At 39.7% G+C, this 20,502-nt stretch overlaps 1 protein-coding gene across 1 annotated transcript in view; it reads left to right on the top strand.

Moving 5' to 3' along the window:
- The window catches only part of PIGN (phosphatidylinositol glycan anchor biosynthesis class N), a 1,169,967-nt gene that overhangs the window by 263,276 nt on the left and 886,189 nt on the right, over positions 1-20,502 (top strand). Inside the window, exon 8 of the mRNA XM_053714623.1 lies at positions 16,680-16,796. Within this exon, the coding sequence (XP_053570598.1) occupies positions 16,680-16,796 (117 nt within the window). The remainder of the gene's footprint in view (positions 1-16,679; positions 16,797-20,502) is intronic.

Genomic DNA, 20,502 nt, shown 5'->3' with positions numbered 1-20,502 from the left:
CGCTAAAGTTTCCAACCAAAAAGTTGAAGCTGCAGCAACATCAGCCAAAGATATAGCAGGTCTAAGAAGATTACCTGAACACAGATAAGCTTTTCTTAGAAAGGACTCAATTTTCCTATCTAGAGGATCCTTAAACGAAGTACCATCTGACGTAGGAATAGTAGTACGTTTAGCAAGGGTAGAAATAGCCCCATCAACTTTAGGGATTTTGTCCCAAAATTCTAATCTGTCAGACGGCACAGGATATAAATGCTTAAAACGTTTAGAAGGAGTAAATGAATTACCCAATTTATCCCATTCTTTGGAAATTACTGCAGAAATAGCATTAGGAACAGGAAAAACTTCTGGAATAACCACAGGAGCTTTAAATACCTTATCTAAACGTTTAGAATTAGTATCAAGAGGACTAGAATCCTCTATTTCTAAAGCAATTAGAACTTCTTTAAGTAAAGAACGAATAAATTCCATTTTAAATAAATATGAAGATTTATCAGCATCAACCTCAGAGACAGAATCCTCTGAACCAGAGGAGTCATCAGAATCAGAATGATGATGTTCATTTAAAAATTCATCTGTAGGGAGAGAAGTTTTAAAAGATTTTTTACGTTTACTAGAAGGAGAAATAACAGACATAGCCTTCTTTATGGATTCAGAAACAAAATCTCTTATATTATCAGGAACATTCTGCACCTTAGATGTTGAGGGAACTGCAACAGGCAATGGTACTTTACTAAAGGAAATATTATCTGCTTTAACAAGTTTGTCATGACAATCAATACAAACAACAGCTGGAGAAATAGCTACCAAAAGTTTACAGCAGATACACTTAGCTTTGGTAGATTCAGCACTTGACAGCGATTTTCCTGTAGTATCTTCTGGCTCAGATGCAACGTGAGACATCTTGCAATATGTAAGAGAAAAAACAACATATAAAGCAAAATTGATCAAATTCCTTAAATGACAGTTTCAGGAATGGGAAAGAATGCCAAAGAACAAGCTTCTAGCAACCAGAAGCAATAAAAAATGAAACTTAAATAATGTGGAGACAAAAGCGACGCCCATATTTTTTCGCGCCAAATAAGACGCCCACATTATTTGGCGCCTAAATGCTTTTTGGCGCCAAAAATGACGCCACATCCGGAACGCCGACATTTTTGGCGCGAAATAACGTCAAAGAATGACGCAACTTCCGGCGACACGTATGACGCCGGAAACGGAAATAGAATTTTTGCGCCAAAAAAGTCCGCGCCAAGAATGACGCAATAAAATGAAGCATTTTCAGCCCCCGCGAGCCTAACAGCCCACAGGGAAAAAGTCAAATTTTAAGGTAAGAAAAAATGGTCAAATCAAAATGCATTATCCCAAATATGAAACTGACTGTCTGAAAATAAGGAAAGTTGAACATTCTGAGTCAAGGCAAATAAATGTTTGAATACATATATTTAGAACTTTATAAACAAAGTGCCCAACCATAGCTTGGAGTGTCACAGAAAATAAGACTTACTTACCCCAGGACACTCATCTACATATAGCAGATAGCCAAACCAGTACTGAAACGAGAATCAGCAGAGGTAATGGTATATATAAGAGTATATCGTCGATCTGAAAAGGGAGGTAAGAGATGAATCTCTACGACCGATAACAGAGAACCTATGAAATAGACCCCTTAGAAGGAGATCACTGCATTCAAATAGGCAATACTCTCCTCACATCCCTCTGACATTCACTGCACGCTGAGAGGAAAACCGGGCTCCAACTTGCTGCGGAGCGCATATCAACGTAGAATCTAGCACAAACTTACTTCACCACCTCCATCGGAGGCAAAGTTTGTAAAAACTGAATTGTGGGTGTGGTGAGGGGTGTATTTATAGGCATTTTGAGGTTTGGGAAACTTTGCCCCTCCTGGTAGGAATGTATATCCCATACGTCACTAGCTCATGGACTCTTGCTAATTACATGAAAGAAATATTGATTGGTAACCTCACCTCCTGAGGTTTCTGAACCCCTAGTGCTGTCAGAGATTCTCAAACAGCTCCCCCACCAGAAAATTTGCATCTGCTTAGAATACAGATTAGGTAGGATGAACAAATGAGGCCCCTTGAACAATAAGGTGATAGTCCAACCACCAAATCAGATGGAAAAGAGTGTTGGGATTTAAGTATATCAGTTGTGATATCTGAAAATAATCCCTGCACCTATGGTGCAACATGCAAAGCTATAGAGGCCTCAAACGAAAACGAGCAAAGAGGGATCGCACCTGATGCCGCAGTCATAAAACCTAAAAATTCCATGCACATAACCACTGAAGGAAATAATAGAGACTGAAGGTTTTTAGACAAACTAAAATTAACTTAATTCGTCTCTAGTCTATTATAGAAAAAAACATAGATACTAAAATCTATCTGGAAACCTAAAAAGGTGACCGTTGTCTAAGGAAAAAAAAAACATTATTGTAAATTGATTCTCCAACCATGTCTGAATAAAGCACACTAGTTGTTTCAAGTGAGATTCTGCTGAATGAAAAGATTAAAGCTAGTACAAAATGTCATCCAAATCAAAAAACACTGCAATACCCTGCTCTCTGAATACAGATAGAAGTTCACCAAGAATATTTGAAAAGAATATCTGAGCTGCCGCTAGCCCAAAAGGACAGGCAACAAATTGATAATGCTTATCTAGAAAATAGAATCTCAGAAAACAATAGTGGTCTGAAAGAACAAAAAAATAAACGTCCTGTAAGTCTATTGTGGACATGAACAAACCTTGCAAAACAGAAAGGCAGAATACTCTCTATAGTCACCATCTGGAAATTTGGGACTCTTACAAAACGATATAAAAATTTCAGATCCAGAATTGGACTGAACAATTTTTTTTTCCTTTAGGACAAAGAATAGATTTGAATAGAAACCAAAACTCCGTTCCTGCAGAGGATCTGGAACCATCACCCCTGAAAACTCTGAATCAGAAACACATCTCACAAAAACCAGAACTTTCACAGAGTTTGTTATAACATGGAAAAGAATCTTCCCATGTAAGGTTTTTATTCTGAAACCTAAACAATACCCCTGAGAAAAATAATGTTCTGAATCCACTGATTTGAACAGAAACTGTCCAAAAGTGTTGAAATAAATACAATCTGCCCCCCCCCCCCCGCCCCACCAGAAGAACTGGATCAGGTCCGCAAGACCTTTGATAATTCGGCCTCTATGTCTGAAGAACCCTGAAAATAGCATGGAGTTCTAAAATATTGATTGGTAACCTCGCCTCCTGAGGTTTCCAAACCCCTAGTTTTATGCAGTCTTAGGGGCTGAAATTTGTTTAATTATAAGGCTTGGAACTATTCAAAATCAGAGCCAGAGGCCTTAGGGGAATGAAAAAACAATTAGAAGTTTAAAAAATTACCCTTAGATTTCTAAATTTGGGGCAGAAAAAAAACTCCCTTTCCCCCAGAAATAGAGGAGAAATAAAATCCAATAGAAAACCTTTAACAATTACTATCTTGAAATAATAAAATAGTAATCTGAATGTAAACACCATATCAGAGTTTTAAGCCATAAAACTTTTCTAGTAAAAATGGCTAAAAACAAAGATTTAATATCGGATAAAATGACATAAAATACACCATCATAGATGAAATGATGATTAGCATGTTGAAGTAAAAGAGCAATGCTTAGACAAATCAAGATCTGATAACTAAACTGTCCAAAAAAAAAGTTGAAACAGCAGCAACATCAGCTGGCAGGTTAAAAAATATGGCCAATATGTAAATATGTTTCTCTTAAGATAGGAAACAAACTTCCTAACTAAGGGATCCCTAAAAGAAGAAATATATTCCATAGGATAGAATTACATTCAGCAAGATAAGAAATAGCCATACGAAAAAGGATATAGCTTTTTTTTTTTGATAAACTGACTTTATTGAGCGAGTTAAGAAGATTACAAAAAACAGTACTTAAAGCTTACAATTTACATGGAAGATGCAGCTCCCTTCAGAATGAATAACATTATCAGTTACATTTTACCTTGAACAAGTGCTAATAAGTATATTGTCTAGTGCCATTGTCACGCAGAACCATGTCCAAAAATCTCAAGCGTCACACATATAAAAAATTAAGAGTTGCAAATACCCTTGTTTGATAAATCTCCCTCTCCCAGTGTAGTAAGTTTTAAACACTAACATGTCAGAATGTCTAGGTTATGAGTGTGATTTTTGAGATAGTATTCCCAAGTAGCTAGCATTTCCGCGTACTCGTCCATTTTATCGTTTTTCAAGTAATAATATTCCTCCAGTTCTAGGAGTTCCGACACTCTACGAGACCAGATCACCATTGTTGGGGCTATCCTACTCTTCCAATTTTTTGCTATTAGGAATTTAATGCTATTCGTCATCACGTAAAATAGCTTTTTATGGAGCATATGTTTGATCTTAGTGGGGTTGCATAGCAACCACACCAGTGGGTCCAGAGGAGTCTCCAATATCAACTCTATTTCGGTTATAGCTAATCTCCAAAAGGTTTGTATTGTGTTGCACCACCACCACATGTGGGCCATGTTGCTACCTCCGTGGCCGCATCTCCAACAACAGTTTGACCTATGAGGAAATAGGCGATTAATTTTCTTGGGCGTAAGGTACCAGCGGTGTAGAATTTTTAAGTTTAATTCAACTATGGAAAGCGAGATTGATGTTTTTGTAATGTTTTGAAAAATTATTGCGCCAGTTTGAGGTAGAATTATGATTCCTAAATCATCTTCCCATTTCTCAAGATATGGTGGGACATAGCCAGGAGTATTTGTTGTGAGTAATTTGTAAATCAACGAGAGAGTGTGGGATATCGGGGGGGGCGCACAGGTGCATAGTGATTCGAATTTTGTTAGTGGTCTAACCATGTTTCTACTCTGTTCATGCGATAAGATGAAACGGTTAACCCTGTGATAATTAAACCAATTGTGGAAGTAGGTGTACCCTTTGCTTAGCAACTCGCTTTGGGAGAGGATCTCGTCTCCTGTCGTTATCATGCAAATTGGAAAGTCACGGATGTTTGTGTCTTCTAAGTTTGTTGGGGCATTGTGTCCTATTGTAAATTGACCGTTTTCTATAAGTGAGGTGAGAGGGCACGGTTTGGAAGAAATGTATGTAGTTTTGGAAAGGACGTGTACCCATACTTCATAAGTTTCTTTAACTAATGGGGTGCCCTGTATCCTTTTGTGATGTGTTTTCTCTAAACTCCAACACACTCTGCCTAGGTGGGGAACACCCGAGATTGAATGATCTAATTGTACCCATCTTTTATGGTCGTAGTGGATATGCCAATCTACTATTCTTTGCAAGAAGATGGCCTGTCTGTATAGCACTATATTGGGGATACCCAATCCTCCCTGAGACTTAGGTTTTTGCATAATGCTCTGGTTGATTCTAGGAGGCTTTCTAGCCCATACAAAGTCACTGAACGCTTTTTGGATACTTGCGAGGTAGGATGTTGGTAGAGTGATAGGCAGTGCCTGCATAATATATAATAATCTTGGGAAAATATTCATTTTAAGGGTGTTTATTTTGCCTGACCATGAAAGTCTTTTTGATAACCAGGAAGATAGGTCTCTAACTATAGTTTTTTTAATAGGTTCATAGTTTTTGGTAAAGGTTTCTTCTAATGTAGCTGCTAGTTCTATACCTAGGTAGTGTAGCGTGTTTTTGCACCACGAAAAAGGAGTCATTTGTTTAACTCTAAGAAGAGTAGAATTATCTAGATTAATGTTTAACACTTCAGATTTTGTAAAGGATATAGCTTTTTAAACCAAGAAGAAAGGTAAAAAGAAGCACTAAATTTAGAATTCTTGCTAAACATATGATAAATAGCATCTGGAATAAGAAAGTATTCAGTCAGAAGTATTTAAAAAACAAACAAAAAAAAAACGGAATTCAAACATTTGTTATTCTTGTTATCAAGAGGACTAAAATCCTCAATACTCAAAGTAAACCATTCCATAATAAAAATTAATACATTCAATTGAAAAGTATGATTTTTCAAAATTAATCTCTGAAATAGGATCCTCTGAGTCAGAGAAAACAACAGCAGAAATACTACAGTATGCTGTCGATCAATACATACTTCATAGGTATATGAGAAGTTAGGAGAGATCGTTTACATTAATTTGAAGGCGGAATAGCAGTCATAGGCTTCTCTATATCATTTGCAATATAATAATTTATATCAACAGTAATATCATGTACATTAGACTGTGAAGGTAAAACAGTAGATGTATATGTACTATAGAAACATTATCAGTATGAATAATAAAACATAACAAGTGCCACATATTGAAGCTGAAGAAATAAAATCAGCTAATAAAGCAATAATACATACTTGGCTTTGGTAGAAATTGTTTACAGGCAGTATTGTTTCTACAGGAACATCAGAGGCAGGATCAGTTTGAGACATCTTGCAAAGATAAAAATAACATTTAAACAAAACATCCAATTTCCTCAAATCAGCAGTTTCAGGAATGGGAAAAAAATGCTTACATGAAAAACAAAAGCAAATAACATAGCCTTCTTTAACAAATGAAAACAGAGAGCAAAAAGAGGGAGAGACTTAATATAAAGCCAAAAAAATTACGCAAAGATGATGCAAATGCTAAGGGAAAACAAAAAACCTTTTGGTGCAAAGATTAGCAGGAAATGACAGGATTCGCGTCATAACAGGCAAAATTTGCTGCAACGGGGGCGGAGCCTACAGCTGCTGCGGAAGGTCGTGTTTGAGAGGAGCTCCAGACTTTGACTGAACTTTTGAAGCTTACTTCTTCTTTTTAAACTTCCCAACTATATTGGATTTCTCCAACATAGGTGTGTCCGGTCCACGGCGTCATCCTTACTTGTGGGATATTCTCCTCCCCAACAGGAAATGGCAAAGAGCCCAGCAAAGCTGGCCATATAGTCCCTCCCAGGCTCCGCCTACCCCCTGTCATTCTCTTTGCCGTTGCACAGGCAACATCTCCACGGAGATGGCTAAGAGTTTTTTTGGTGTTTAAACGTAGTTTTATTCTTCAATCAAGAGTTTGTTATTTTAAAATAGTGCTGGTATGTACTATTTACTCTGAAACAGAAAAGAGATGAAGATTTCTGTTTGTAAGAGGAAAATGATTTTAGCAACCGTTACTAAAATCGATGGCTGTTTCCACACAGGACTGTTGAGATGAATTAACTTCAGTTGGGGGAAACAGTGAGCAGACTTTTGCTGCTTGAGGTATGACACATTTCTAACAAGACTTGGTAATGCTGGAAGCTGTCATTTTCCCTATGGGAACCGGTAAGCCATTTTCTTAGTTTAGTATAAGAATATAGGGCTTCATTAGGGCTTAAAAAACTGGTAGACATTTTTCTGGGCTAAAACGATTACTTTACTAAAGAGATTCACTCCGTTGGTGGCTGACCCTGGACAACCTGTCACAGGGAATGAGCTTCCGCGGACCAGAGTGGGTCATTGTCACGACCGACGCCAGTCTGGTGGGCTGGGGCGCGGTCTGGGAACCCCTGAAAGCTCAGGGTCTATGGTCTCGGGAAGACTCTCTTCTCCCGATAAACATTCTGGAACTGAGAGCGATATTCAATGCTCTCAAGGCTTGGCCTCGACTAGCAAAGGCCAAATTCATAAGCTGTCAATCAGACAACATGACGACTGTTGCATATATCAACCATCAGGGGGGAACAAGGAGTTCCCTGGTGATGGAGGAGCATCCGGGGGAGTGGGAACTCCATCCGGAAATCTTTGCCCAAATAACTCAATTATGGGGCATTCCAGACATGGATCTGATGGCCTCTCGTCAGAACTTCAAGGTCCCTTGTTACGGGTCCAAATCCAGGGATCCCAAGGCGACTCTAGTGGATACAATAGTAGCACCTTGGATCTTCAACCTAGCTTATGTATTCCCACCGTTTCCTCTCATTCCCAGGCTGGTAGCCAGGATCAATCAGGAGAGGGCTTCGGTGATCTTGATAGTTCCTGCGTGGCCACGCAGGACTTGGTATGCAGACCTGGTGAATATGTCATCGGCTCCACCATGGAAGCTACCTTTGAGACAGGACCTTCTTGTTCAGGGTCCATTCGAACATCCGAATCTGGTTTCCCTCCAACTGACTGCTTGGAGATTGAACGCTTGATTCTTTCAAAGCGTGGGTTTTCAGATTCTGTAATAGATACTCTTATTCAGGCTAGAAAGCCTGTAACTAGAAAAATTTACCATAAAATATGGAAAATATATATCTGTTGGTGTGAATCTAAAGGATTCCCATGGAACAAGATAAAAATTCCTAAGATTCTTTCCTTTCTACAAGAAGGTTTGGAGAAAGGATTTTCTGCAAGTTCTCTGAAGGGACAGATCTCTGCTTTATCTGTTTTACTTCACAAAAGGCTGGCAGCTGTTCCAGACGTTTAAGCGTTTGTTCAGGCTCTGGTTAGAATCAAGCCTGTTTACAGACCTTTGACTCCTCCCTGGAGTCTTATTCTAGTTCTTTCAGTTCTTCAAGGGGTTCCGTTTGAACCCTTACATTCCGTAGATATTAAGTTATTATCGTGGAAAGTTTTGTTTTTGGTTGCAATTTCTTCTGCTAGAAGAGTTTCTGAGTTATCTGCTCTGCAGTGTTCTCCGCCCTATCTGGTCCATGCAGATAAGGTGGTTTTGCGTACTGAGCCTGGTTTTCTTCCGAAGGTTGTTTCCAACAAAAATATTAACCAGGAGATAGTTGTACCTTCTTTATGACCGAATTCAGTTTCAAAGAAGGAACGTTTGTTACACAATTTGGACGTAGTCCGTGCTCTAAAATTCTATTTAGAGGCTACAAAAGATTTCAGACAAACATCTTCCTTGTTTGTTGTTTATTCTGGTAAAAGGAGAGGTAAAAAAGCAACTTCTACCTCTCTTTCCTTTTGGCTTAAAAGCATTATCAGATTGGCTTTTGAGACTGCCGGATGGCAGCCTCCTGAAAGTATCACAGCTCACTCCACTAGGGCTGTGGCTTCCACATGGGCCTTCAAGAACGAGGCTCCTGTTGACCAGATATGTGAGGCAGCGACTTGGTCTTCACTGCACTCTTTTGCCAAATTTTACAAATTTTATACTTTTGCTTCTTCGGAGGCTATTTTTGGGAGAAAGGTTTTGCAAGCCGTGGTGCCTTCCGTTTAGGTGACCTGATTTGCTCCCTCCCTTCATCCGTGTCCTAAAGCTTTGGTATTGGTTCCCACAAGTAAGGATGACGCCGTGGACCGGACACACCTATGTTGGAGAAAACAGAATTTATGCTTACCTGATAAATTACTTTCTCCAACGGTGTGTCCGGTCCACGGCCCGCCCTGGTTTTTTAATCAGGTCTGAGGAATTATTTTCTCTAACTACAGTCACCACGTTACCATATGGTTTCTCCTATATATATTTCCTCCTGTCCGTCGGTCGAATGACTGGGGTAGGCGGAGCCTGGGAGGGACTATATGGCCAGCTTTGCTGGGCTCTTTGCCATTTCCTGTTGGGGAGGAGAATATCCCACAAGTAAGGATGACGCCGTGGACCGGACACACCGTTGGAGAAAGTAATTTATCAGGTAAGCATAAATTCTGTTTTTATGTTGAAGCGCCCTGGGAACCTCCAGGAGAGTTTGTTGGGTCCATACCTCGAAAATTGTCCTTCCTATGTTCTTCGGCTAAGCCGTGCAGTGACTGACCACGTGGCGGAGAGACCTGCATTGTGGCCCAGTTCACTTGTACTGCTAGGGCTGCCGCATATTATCCCCCCCTGAGTCTGAAAAGATCCAGGGTTATAAGCAGTGAATAGGGCTGCTACAAATAATAAGACTATATATCCCACCAGAGAATCGGATGTATATCCTGCACATTGTCTAGCAATCAATGCAAACAGTAACTCCTACTTATCTAACTACAAAATGACGCCTACAGAGCATTCCCTAGTAACTATCTTAGACCGTATGCTTTGTGACTGCTTTGCCCGCATGACAACCCATCTGAAGGAAGCGTGGGGAAGCACCGACGAGTGTGAGTTAGTGGATCCGACATCGGAACCCCTGACCGGGTTGCGGCTGGAAAAGAGACTCACAGACCCGGAGTGCATAGAGTCTCCTGAACCGTCCGCAATTCCTGCAACCTGCTTACAGGTCTTGATGTCAGATGCGCTGCCCGTGGGGGTTTCGGATAGAGATGATGAGCTGAGAAAAGCTCAGGAGCTGGAGGTGAAGTGCGGTGTTATACTGTGCGGCCTGTCTGGAGAAGAACTGAGAGACCTGATTTGGATCCGTTATGAGAAGATAGATGGTGTAACGGAAGCCAGCCTTGTGTATGAGATGCACAGGAGATCTGAATATTTGTTTAGGCCGGGCCATTTGGTCAGCCACTCGCTTAACCCTGGACTTAACGCCCCTATAACAGCCTGTCATAGCGAGCCATCAGGAGTGGTTTGAAAGACAGATGCCCATGGTGAAGCGCTACCCACATCAGGACTTTCCCCTACCAGCATCTCTATGGGTAATAGTGACACACATGAGGACGTTAAGGTCTGAAAATTTAGATTAATGGACACACTGCCTACAACTCAGGGACAATATTGGTGCTTCAAAATCAGGTACTGGGTAAATACAACTACTTCACTCCAACCCCCCGATTTGTGAGACCTGGACTAGTAATCATTATTAACAGCCTTCAGGCTTGATTTGGGGACTTGTGTACTCCGTTTACATCTAAGAATGTCCTTTGTAGTCTGGTATAAACAGTCTACCTAAATGTCTATTGGTCTTAATATATATGTATAACCCCCTAGGATAGCAATTCAGTATTTTGGGATAAATTTTTACAGGCTTAGATAATTTATTCTATATACTCCCACTGAAGAAGCAGTCTATATGTTCATGACTAACCCGTACAATAACCGCATACACATAAAGAATGTGTTGAGACTCTATAATCATGGTCTAATATGTTTAGTGTGTGTTCTATTAGGCTGATAGGCGTTGGCATTTTATACTGGGCAGTAACCTGAATTTATTCATAGCGCATCACCGTCAGGAATATGTGCCACGATGTTTGTCACTCACTGAGCTCACGCTGTTCTTAGACTGGTGCATAGATCTGTTACGCTAAAAGGAACCATTCTACCCAGTCACCTCAAAGGCTTTTTAGCTCATGCAGGATCTCTACTGTGTCTATATATGGTTAAGGAAGTTTATATATTCCATAATACTACCTATCCCTTACGCCCTCACAAATGACCTGTTACCCAGCTCTCGCCAATAACTCGTAGCTCCACAGCTCATTGCTAACTTTATATCTACAGTATATGCTAGACTAGGCAAAGTTCTACATCTCTTATGCAACTAGCTTTCTCCATGAGGATTCCCATACCCACATATTGGGTAACATTTTCTAATGGACCCTAAGAGACCCTCCTTTCTCATCCCCTTTCCCTTACACTTCATCCTACTTAATTTTATTAAATGGTTTACAGTCCAAGAGTGGCTGTTTTCTTTTCAAAAAGGGGGAAATAATTGTTGATTGTTATTTAGACTTTACATATAAAGGGACTTATTTATAGTAAAAATGAGGTATTTTTCATGCAATCATATCTGTTGTTATATGTATGTGAATTGTGTTTTTCCTAGTTCATTATGGCATGCTATCATTGTATTGCTGTTTTTCGTATTCCAAGTCATTCTTGATGTATATGTATGTGAAAGTTTAACCTCAATAAAATTCTTAAAAAAAAAAAAAAAAAAAAAAAAATTTGCTGCAACAAAGACGCAAGAAATTACGCAACTCACGTCACAACAAACTCAGCCTTCACGACAAAAATATTTGCGCTAAGAATGACGCAATAAATATAATAAATTTGCGCCATCGCAAACCTAATTTGCCCGCAAAAATTTAGAAAAAACAAGACTGAAGTTACATCTAGCTGAAACCTCAGGTAAGAAAAAAATTATACTAAATTTCTCCCAAACATAATTTTCCATGCTGAAACTGTTAGACTGCAAAGAGAAATAAACATAGACCTGACTCATGGCAAATATATGTAATATATATTTAAAACTTTAAAAATATAAAGTGCCAAAAATAGCTGAGAGTGTCTTAAAAAAAAAATATATTTATTCTTACCTGAAGACACCCATCCACATATAGCAGACAGCCAAACTAGTACTGAAAAATATCAGCAGAGGTAATGGAATAGAAGTATTGTGTCAATCTGAAAAGGGAGGCAGGGGTTGAATCACTGCGACTGATAACAGAGAGCCCTTGAATAGATTTCCCATGGGTGAAACCATAAAATCAACAGGCAATACTCCCTTCACATCCCTCTGACAAACACTGTACTCTGAGAGGAATTGGGCTTCAAAATACTTAGAAGCGCCTTTCACAGAAGAAATCAAGCACAACTTACTTCACCATCCTCCACCGAAGGCAAAGTTTGTAAAACTAAGGGGTGGGAGGTGTATTTATAGGCATTTTGAGGTTTGGGAAACGTTGCCCCCTACTGATAGGAATGTATATCCCATACGTCACTAGCTCATGGACTCTTGCCACTTACATGAAAGAAATTGTTGTTTCCTCTTGTCCTAATTCTCCTTCACAGAAGGAACATCTTTTGGATGTTGTGCGTGCTCTTAAATTTTACCTTCAAGCAATTAAGGATTTTCGGCAGTCCTCTGCCTTGTTCATTGTTTTCTCTGGTAAGCGAAGGGGTCGAAGACCACTTATACTATCCTTTCGCTCTTGTTGAGAAGTGTCATCCGGTTAGCTAATAAGACGGCTGGAGAACAGTCTTCTGAGAGAATTACAGCTCAATCTACTAGAGCTGTTTCTTCTTTTTGGGCTTTTAAGAATGAAGCTTCGGTGGAGCAAATTTGCAAGGTGGCCACTTGGTCTTATATTCATACTTTTTCCAAATGTTATAAATTTGATACTTTTGCCTCGGCAGAGGGTTCTTTTGGGAGGAAAGTTCTTCAAGCAGTGGTGCCTTTGGTTTAGGTCCGCTTGTCTTGTTCTCCCTCCCTTTCATTCGGTGTCCTCTAGCTTGGGTATTGGTTCCCACTAGTAATTGGAATGATTCATGGACTCTCCATGCCATAAGAAAGAAAACAAAAAGTATGCTTACCTGATAAATTTCTTTCTTTCCTGGCATGGAGAGTCCACGACCCGCCCTTATTTATATCAGTTTTTGTTTTTTTTGTTAAACCTCAGGCACCTCTATACCTTGTGTTATTTTCTTTTTCCCTTTTTCTTCGGTTGAGTGACTGGGGTTATGGGTAAGGGAAGTGATACTTAACAGCTCTGCTGGGGTGCCCTTTGCCTCCTCCTGCTGGCCAGGAGTAAATATCCCACTAGTAATTGGAATGATTCGTGGACTCTCCATGCCGAGAAATAAATACATTTATCAAATAAGCATAAATTTAGATTTTTTTTTAGCTATTTACATGTAGAATTCCTCATGGTTTAAAATTTAAACCGAGCCAAGTTGTCAGCGGCCGAGATGACAAGGCTCCCTCATATGTCTATTGATAGCAAAATAGACTGCCTATTTTCAAGACTAACTTATGGAAGGTAGTAGGTAGGTACTAGCTGCCACTTATTGTCTTATAGTTTGTGATGGCCCCATTAGGCTCCATATTGGCATATTTGTGTTTCTTGGAGGATAGTTACCATTGATCTTGCATCTTATTATTATTATCAGGTATTTGTAGAGTGCCAACAGACCTATTTACCTATTCCCAAACCACCAGGAAACCTAATCCTTTATTGCTAGTCCCATCCCTCCTCCCCCCTCCCCTGTTTTAGTTCACATGGTAAATATGGGAAAATATATCCTATGACCAATATCCCTGAATTATTATTTTATACATTATTTGAGAAGCAACTGACTAAACTAAACTGAAGATTATATCCCTAGATAACCTGTAATATTTGTCTACCCAATTTTTTTTTTTTACTATATATAGGTTTTAAAAAAATAAAAATAAAATAAAATCAGGTTCACCATTTGGGACCTAAAAGTGGTCTCCTTTTGTTTTGGATTACCTACTATAGTTCTATATCTTATAAGTCAATAGGAGGTCCAAGAGTAGCCTCATAAGCCTTTTAGTGGGTTTCTCGTTTAACTGTCAAACAATACATTTACAAAATTTTTAAGGTATCATCTAAACATGTAATGTATACAGGGAGTGCAGAATTATTAGGCAAATGAGTATTTTGACCACATCATCCTCTTAATGCATGTTGTCTTACTCCAAGCTGTATAGGCTCGAAAGCCTGCTACCAATTAAGCATATTAGGTGATGTGCATCTCTGTAATGAGAAGGGGTGTGGTCTAATGACATCATCAACACCCTATATCAGGTGTGCATAATTATTAGGCAACTTCCTTTCCTTTGGCAAAATGGGTCAAAAGAAGAACCTGACAGGCTCAGAAAAGTCAAAAATAGTGAGATATCTTGCAGAGGGATGCAGCACTCTTAAAATTGCAAAGCTTCTGAAGCGTGATCATCGAACAATCAAGCGTTTCATTCAAAATAGTCAACAGGGTCACAAGAAGCGTGTGGAAAAACCAAGGCGCAAAATAACTGCCCATGAACTGAGAAAAGTCAAGCGTGCAGCTGCCAAGATGCCACTTGCCACCAGTTTGGCCATATTTCAGAGCTGCAACATCACTGGAGTGCCCAAAAGCACAAGGTGTGCAATACTCAGAGACATGGCCAAGGTAAGAAAGGCTGAAAGACGACCACCACTGAACAAGACACACAAGCTGAAACGTCAAGACTGGGCCAAGAAATATCTCAAGACTGATTTTTCTAAAGTTTTATGGACTGATGAAATGAGAGTGAGTCTTGATGGGCCAGATGGATGGGCCCGTGGCTGGATTGGTAAAGGGCAGAGAGCTCCAGTCCGACTCAGACGCCAGCAAGGTGGAGGTGGAGTACTGGTTTGGGCTGGTATCATCAAAGATGAGCTTGTGGGTCCTTTTCGGGTTGAGGATGGAGTCAAGCTCAACTCCCAGTCCTAGTGCCAGTTTCTGGAAGACACCTTCTTCAAGCAGTGGTACAGGAAGAAGTCTGCATCCTTCAAGAAAAACATGATTTTCATGCAGGACAATGCTCCATCACACGCGTCCAAGTACTCCACAGCGTGGCTGGCAAGAAAGGGTATAAAAGAAGAAAATCTAATGACATGGCCTCCTTGTTCACCTGATCTGAACCCCATTGAGAACCTGTGGTCCATCATCAAATGTGAGATTTACAAGGAGGGAAAACAGTACACCTCTCTGAACAGTGTCTGGGAGGCTGTGGTTGCTGCTGCACGCAATGTTGATGGTGAACAGATCAAAACACTGTCAGAATCCATGGATGGCAGGCTTTTGAGTGTCCTTGCAAAGAAAGGTGGCTATATTGGTCACTGATTTGTTTTTGTTTTGTTTTTGAATGTCAGAAATGTATATTTGTGAATGTTGAGATGCTATATTGGTTTCACTGGTAAAAATAAATAATTGAAATGGGTATATATTTGTTTTTTGTTAAGTTGCCTAATAATTATGCACAGTAATAGTCACCTGCACACACAGATATCCCCCTATAGCTATAACTAAAAACAAACTAAAAACTACTTCCAAAACTATTCAGCTTTGATATTAATGAGTTTTTTGGGTTCATTGAGAACATGGTTGTTGTTCAATAATAAAATGAATCCTCAAAAATACAACTTGCCTAATAATTCTGCACTCCCTGTATTATTCAGACTTCTTCTGGTTTAAGCCTTGACATTATGTTTCTCTTTACTGTCTATGATCTAATGACATTTAATGCTTGCATGCCGTGACTTGAACCTTAATAAAAATTATGGGGGGGGGGGGGAAATTGGATCAAAACAAATGCATTACAATTTGACGATTTCTTCCATAGATATGCAGGTTTTGATGGCAAATAAGAATCACAATATATAGTGAATCTGTCCATTTATAAAAATTTTAAACTTAATTTTATTTCCTACTCCAATTCTAAATGCGCCATACATACTGTAATTCACAAAATTCAGCATTTACATCACAGCCGCTAATATGACTTTATTAAAGCTGGCGTTTTGGGGAACATCTGTCTCCCTTTTTACCCATTCTGATGACAATGTACAGACTTGGTTGTTTGGTTTTGAGGGGATATATATCTCAAATATATCAACTTTATCTGAAAGAAATCAACGTTTCGGATCATTGTTTGGAGAAATGTGGTTGTCTTGACATAGGCTCTGTAATAGATCTGAAACATTTTTAAGGAAAGACAAGTAAGTGCCAATCTGATGCATTTGCTGTTTTTGGATTAATTCATTTAGCACCTGGCATTAACTTTTGAGAGCAGAGAGTATACTGTGTGTATAATATGTATGCATGACATTAGTAGATAAACACAAAGTAATACAATGGCATAACTTATTAGAGAACAAACCATGAGTAGAACTTCATTCTCTTTAAACCAGAATGCCTTACTTTGCATAGTTGATGGCAGATTTGATTTAGTGATGGGCCAGGTTAGCAGTTTAGTTGAAGAAAGAGACCACTGTTTTTTTGTACTTACCTTTGTATGTACAGAATGAGGTAAGGGATTCAAAATATTTGTATAATTGTTGATTGTAATTTCATTTTCTGCACAGGCTCTCATGGAGCTGGTCACCCTTCAGAGACCTTGACACCTTTGGTTGCCTGGGGAGCTGGTGTGCATTCTCCAAGGAAGATTCATGGGCAGCACCCTGAAGACCAGTTCTCAAAAAGTATGTAGTTTCTTAATGAAAAAAAAAAAACCTATCATAATTGTCCTCAGTGTGTAATATAGGCTACTAGTCCTAAAGCCTGTGTACACGGGACAATTTTTTTAAGTACCGCGGTTCCAACCCTTGCTCCCTCCCCCCCCTCTCTCCCCCCTCTCTTTTGCGCACTCTCTTCCCCGCCCCTCTTCTGCTCTCTCCCCACCTCTTTTGCTCTCTCTCTCTCCCCCTGTTTTGCTCGCTCTCTCTCCCCCTCTTTTGCTCTCTCTCTCCCTCTTTTGCTGTCTCTCCCCTATTTTGCTCTCTCTCCCCCCTCTTTTGCTCTCTCTCCCCCCTCTTTTATGCTCTCTCCCCCTCTCCCTCTCTCTTTTGCGCTCTCTCCCCCTCTTTTGCACTCTCCCCCCTCTCTGTTGCTCTCTCTCTCCCTCCCCTCTCTTTTGCTCTCTCTCCCCCTCTCCCCCCCTCTTTTGCGCTCTCTCCCCCTTCTCTTTTGTATTCTCTCCCCCTCTTTTGCGCTCTCTCCCCCTCTCTTTTGTGTTCTCTCTCTCCCCCTCTTTTGTGCTCTCTCTCCTCTCTCTTTTGCTGTTTCTCTTCCTCTCTTTTGCGCTCTCTCTTCCCCCTCTTTTTGCTCTCTCCCCTCTCTTTTGCTCTCTCTATGTCCCTCTTTTGCTGTCTCTCCCGTCTCTCTTTTGCTCTCTCTCCCCCTCTCTTTATCCCCCCCTCTTCTGCTCTCTCTATCCCCCCGCTTTAGAGCTCTCTATCTCGACTCACGGCCCCGCCCGACCACGCCCCGCCCGCGTCGCGCCCGCCCCCGCCCACATCAGTCCGACCCGCCCACGTCAAGTCCGTCCATCCGGTCACGCCCACTCCACACCAGATGCCAGGTGAGGTAGGCGAAGTGTGTTTGTCCTTGCGTGCAGTCTCTACTGCGCATGACAGCTTCGGACAAACATACTTGGCCTTTTATTATATAGGATGTGTATGAATAAACTGCTTTTTTTATTATTATTATTAGACATAAGTACAAAAATGTTCTCCCATGAACTTTTTAATGGGTACACCACCCTACTGATTTTTTTGGTCACTCAGCTAAAATTCAAAGGAATATGAAACCCAACATGTTTTTTTTCATTATTCTGGTAGAGCATACAATGTTAAACAACTTTAAAATTTACTTTTTTTAAATCTAATTTGCTTAGTACTCTGGTATCCTTTGTTGAAAAGCATACATAGGTAGGCTCAGTAGCTGGGAGCTAGCTGCTGATTGGTGGCTGCACACATATGCCTTTTGTCATTTACATTCTGATGTGTTCAGCTATCTCCCAGTAATGCTTTTTCAACAAAGGATACCAAGGGAATGTAGCAAATGGTAAAAGAAGTAAATTAGAAAGTTGTTTAAAAATGTATGTTCTATTGGAATTGGAAAAGAAAAATGTGGGTTTCATTTCCCTTTAAATTGACATTAAACTGCTGTGCACAACTGATGAGGCCTCAACTTGATGATTTCAAAGGGGTGAAACGTGCATGGCGTTTGTTTGCTGAGACCTTTATGCTACTTTGATGGCACCTTGATACATAGCATCATCCTATTTGGGAGCCAAGGAAGGTATCCCCTATATGCTAAGAACAAAACTGGGCTTTGAATTGCTGTTGAACTCCCCCGGATTGCATCGCATTCCTCCTTGGAAACACTAGACCTGGTTGCAGTGAGCAGAGGGCGGTGAAGTCGGACCCCAGAGCACGTGGAAAAACCTGCATGCGTGAGAAGCAGGGAGACTGTTCACCATGAGAGCGGTGCTTCTTGTAGGCTTATGCTACTGATGATCCAAATAACTGCTAGCGATTTCCATGCATCCAGTAAGAGGAGGAGGTTTCAACAAGCACTTAGATGCACTTATATGTATAGAAAAATTGGTTACAATTTCATGTGTGAATTCACTTGTGTCTGGAAGATGCATTTATATGGATAATAAAAGAACTTATGGTTTAATGCTAAAAGAGTGCTGATTTCCCTTACTTTTTGGAAAGAGCTTTAATCATAACCCTTTAATTTATCTCTCTTTTTAAGTTTTAAAAAAAAGTTAATTTGAGGGTCTGCACCAATAATCCTTTGAATAAGGTCAATGATATAACCATTTGTGTATGGATTGCTGATTTGTGGCTACAATTAGAGCTTTTTTTTTTTTAATACTATACTGTCCCTTTAAAAACTTTTTTTTCTCAAAGTATCACAAAATAATTTTATGAGTAATACATAACCCCTACCATGAATTTCTATGAAAAACTTGCTCAAAAATACTGGAGAATTTGTAGCATTTTTGCTATAACCCTATTTAAATAGAAATAGTCTTGTATTTTTTGATTTACCTATTAAAACTATATATATATATATTTTTAAGTTGACAACTAGAGGTATTGTTCTAGGCCCATTTTGGTATATTTCATGCCAGCATTTCGCCTCCAAATGCAATCATAAAAAAATTGTTAAATTTTCCCTGGAGGCAGGATGCTGATGGCTGCAAAAATGCCTCTTGTTGCTGGCTCACTTGAACGGCTAAGCTAGCTTTTAGTAGTGCACTGCTGCTCCTTCAACACATGATAGCACTCTTGTTGCTTTTAAATATACTTGATAAAATTTTCTTTCATACAGGGGGTCAGAGTCCATGATCCTTTACTTTTGGGAATTACTCTTCTTTTCCACTAGGAGGAGGCAAACATTTCCTAACCCCAAGAACTCTATAAAATCCCTCCCATCTCACACATAGCTTAGTGTTTATTTTGCTTCCGCTGGACATGGTTGAAGAATGAAGAAAGAGTTGTTTAGGGCCGGTTTCCCCTCAAAGTACAGCGTTTGTCAGAGTGATGTATATGGGGTATGGTTTGTTATTCCTTTTCACCTAATGGGAAATTTTTCATAAAACCTACATAATTGGTTGGAAGGACTTTTCTTTTGCCTCCCTTTATTGATCTACAATATACTCCTATTTCCATAACCTCTGCTTATATGTTTCAGTACTGGTTTGGCTGTCTGCTGCTTGTTTGCCAGTGGGTGAGTGTCTATTGTAAAGTATAATTTATTAACATTCCTTTAGCTATGTTGTGGGCACTTTTAAAGTTTATACAAGGCCCTGGGACAGATCCTTTACACTTTTCACTTGCTGTTTTGCACACCTCTACTTTTTTGGCGTGCCTTTAGGGTTAACGCTTGTTGGGTTAGTGCAGGTCCCTTTATTTATTTTTTATAGTCCACTCATGCGTTGACCGGTTTATGCTCGTCGGGTTAGCGCACGTTCGTCCTTGGCTGTGGTGATGTCGGGTTTTGGCGAGCTAAATTCCTTGTTTAGCTGTTAATTTTTGTGTGTGCGTTATTTCTTCTGATAAGCGTTATCTGTCTTTGGATGTTATGTTAATGTTTACTGCTTTGTTTTGCAGTTTGGCTTAGCACACATTGTATCTGTGAGTTTATTTAAAAACTGCTTAGGAGGGTATAAGTGATTTTCCATTCCTCAAGAGCTTTTTATAGGGGTTGTAGTTGTTATTGCATTGCTTTGCCATATTCTATAATGGGGCAGTCTGATTTTGTTCCTAAATCTACCCAAGAACTGAGTCTCCTGAACACCTTTCTATGATTATTTGGTGTGCTTATTGTAAAAAAAAAAGCTGAAGTGCCTTCTTTAGCTCATTTATGTGGCTCATGTATAAAATTAATGAA

Source organism: Bombina bombina, chromosome 5 (genome assembly GCF_027579735.1).
Source record: "Bombina bombina isolate aBomBom1 chromosome 5, aBomBom1.pri, whole genome shotgun sequence".
NCBI classification, from domain to species: Eukaryota; Metazoa; Chordata; class Amphibia; order Anura; family Bombinatoridae; genus Bombina; species Bombina bombina.
The sequence above is the reverse complement of the archived record's forward strand: the minus strand, read 5'-3'. Positions and strand labels throughout refer to the sequence as shown.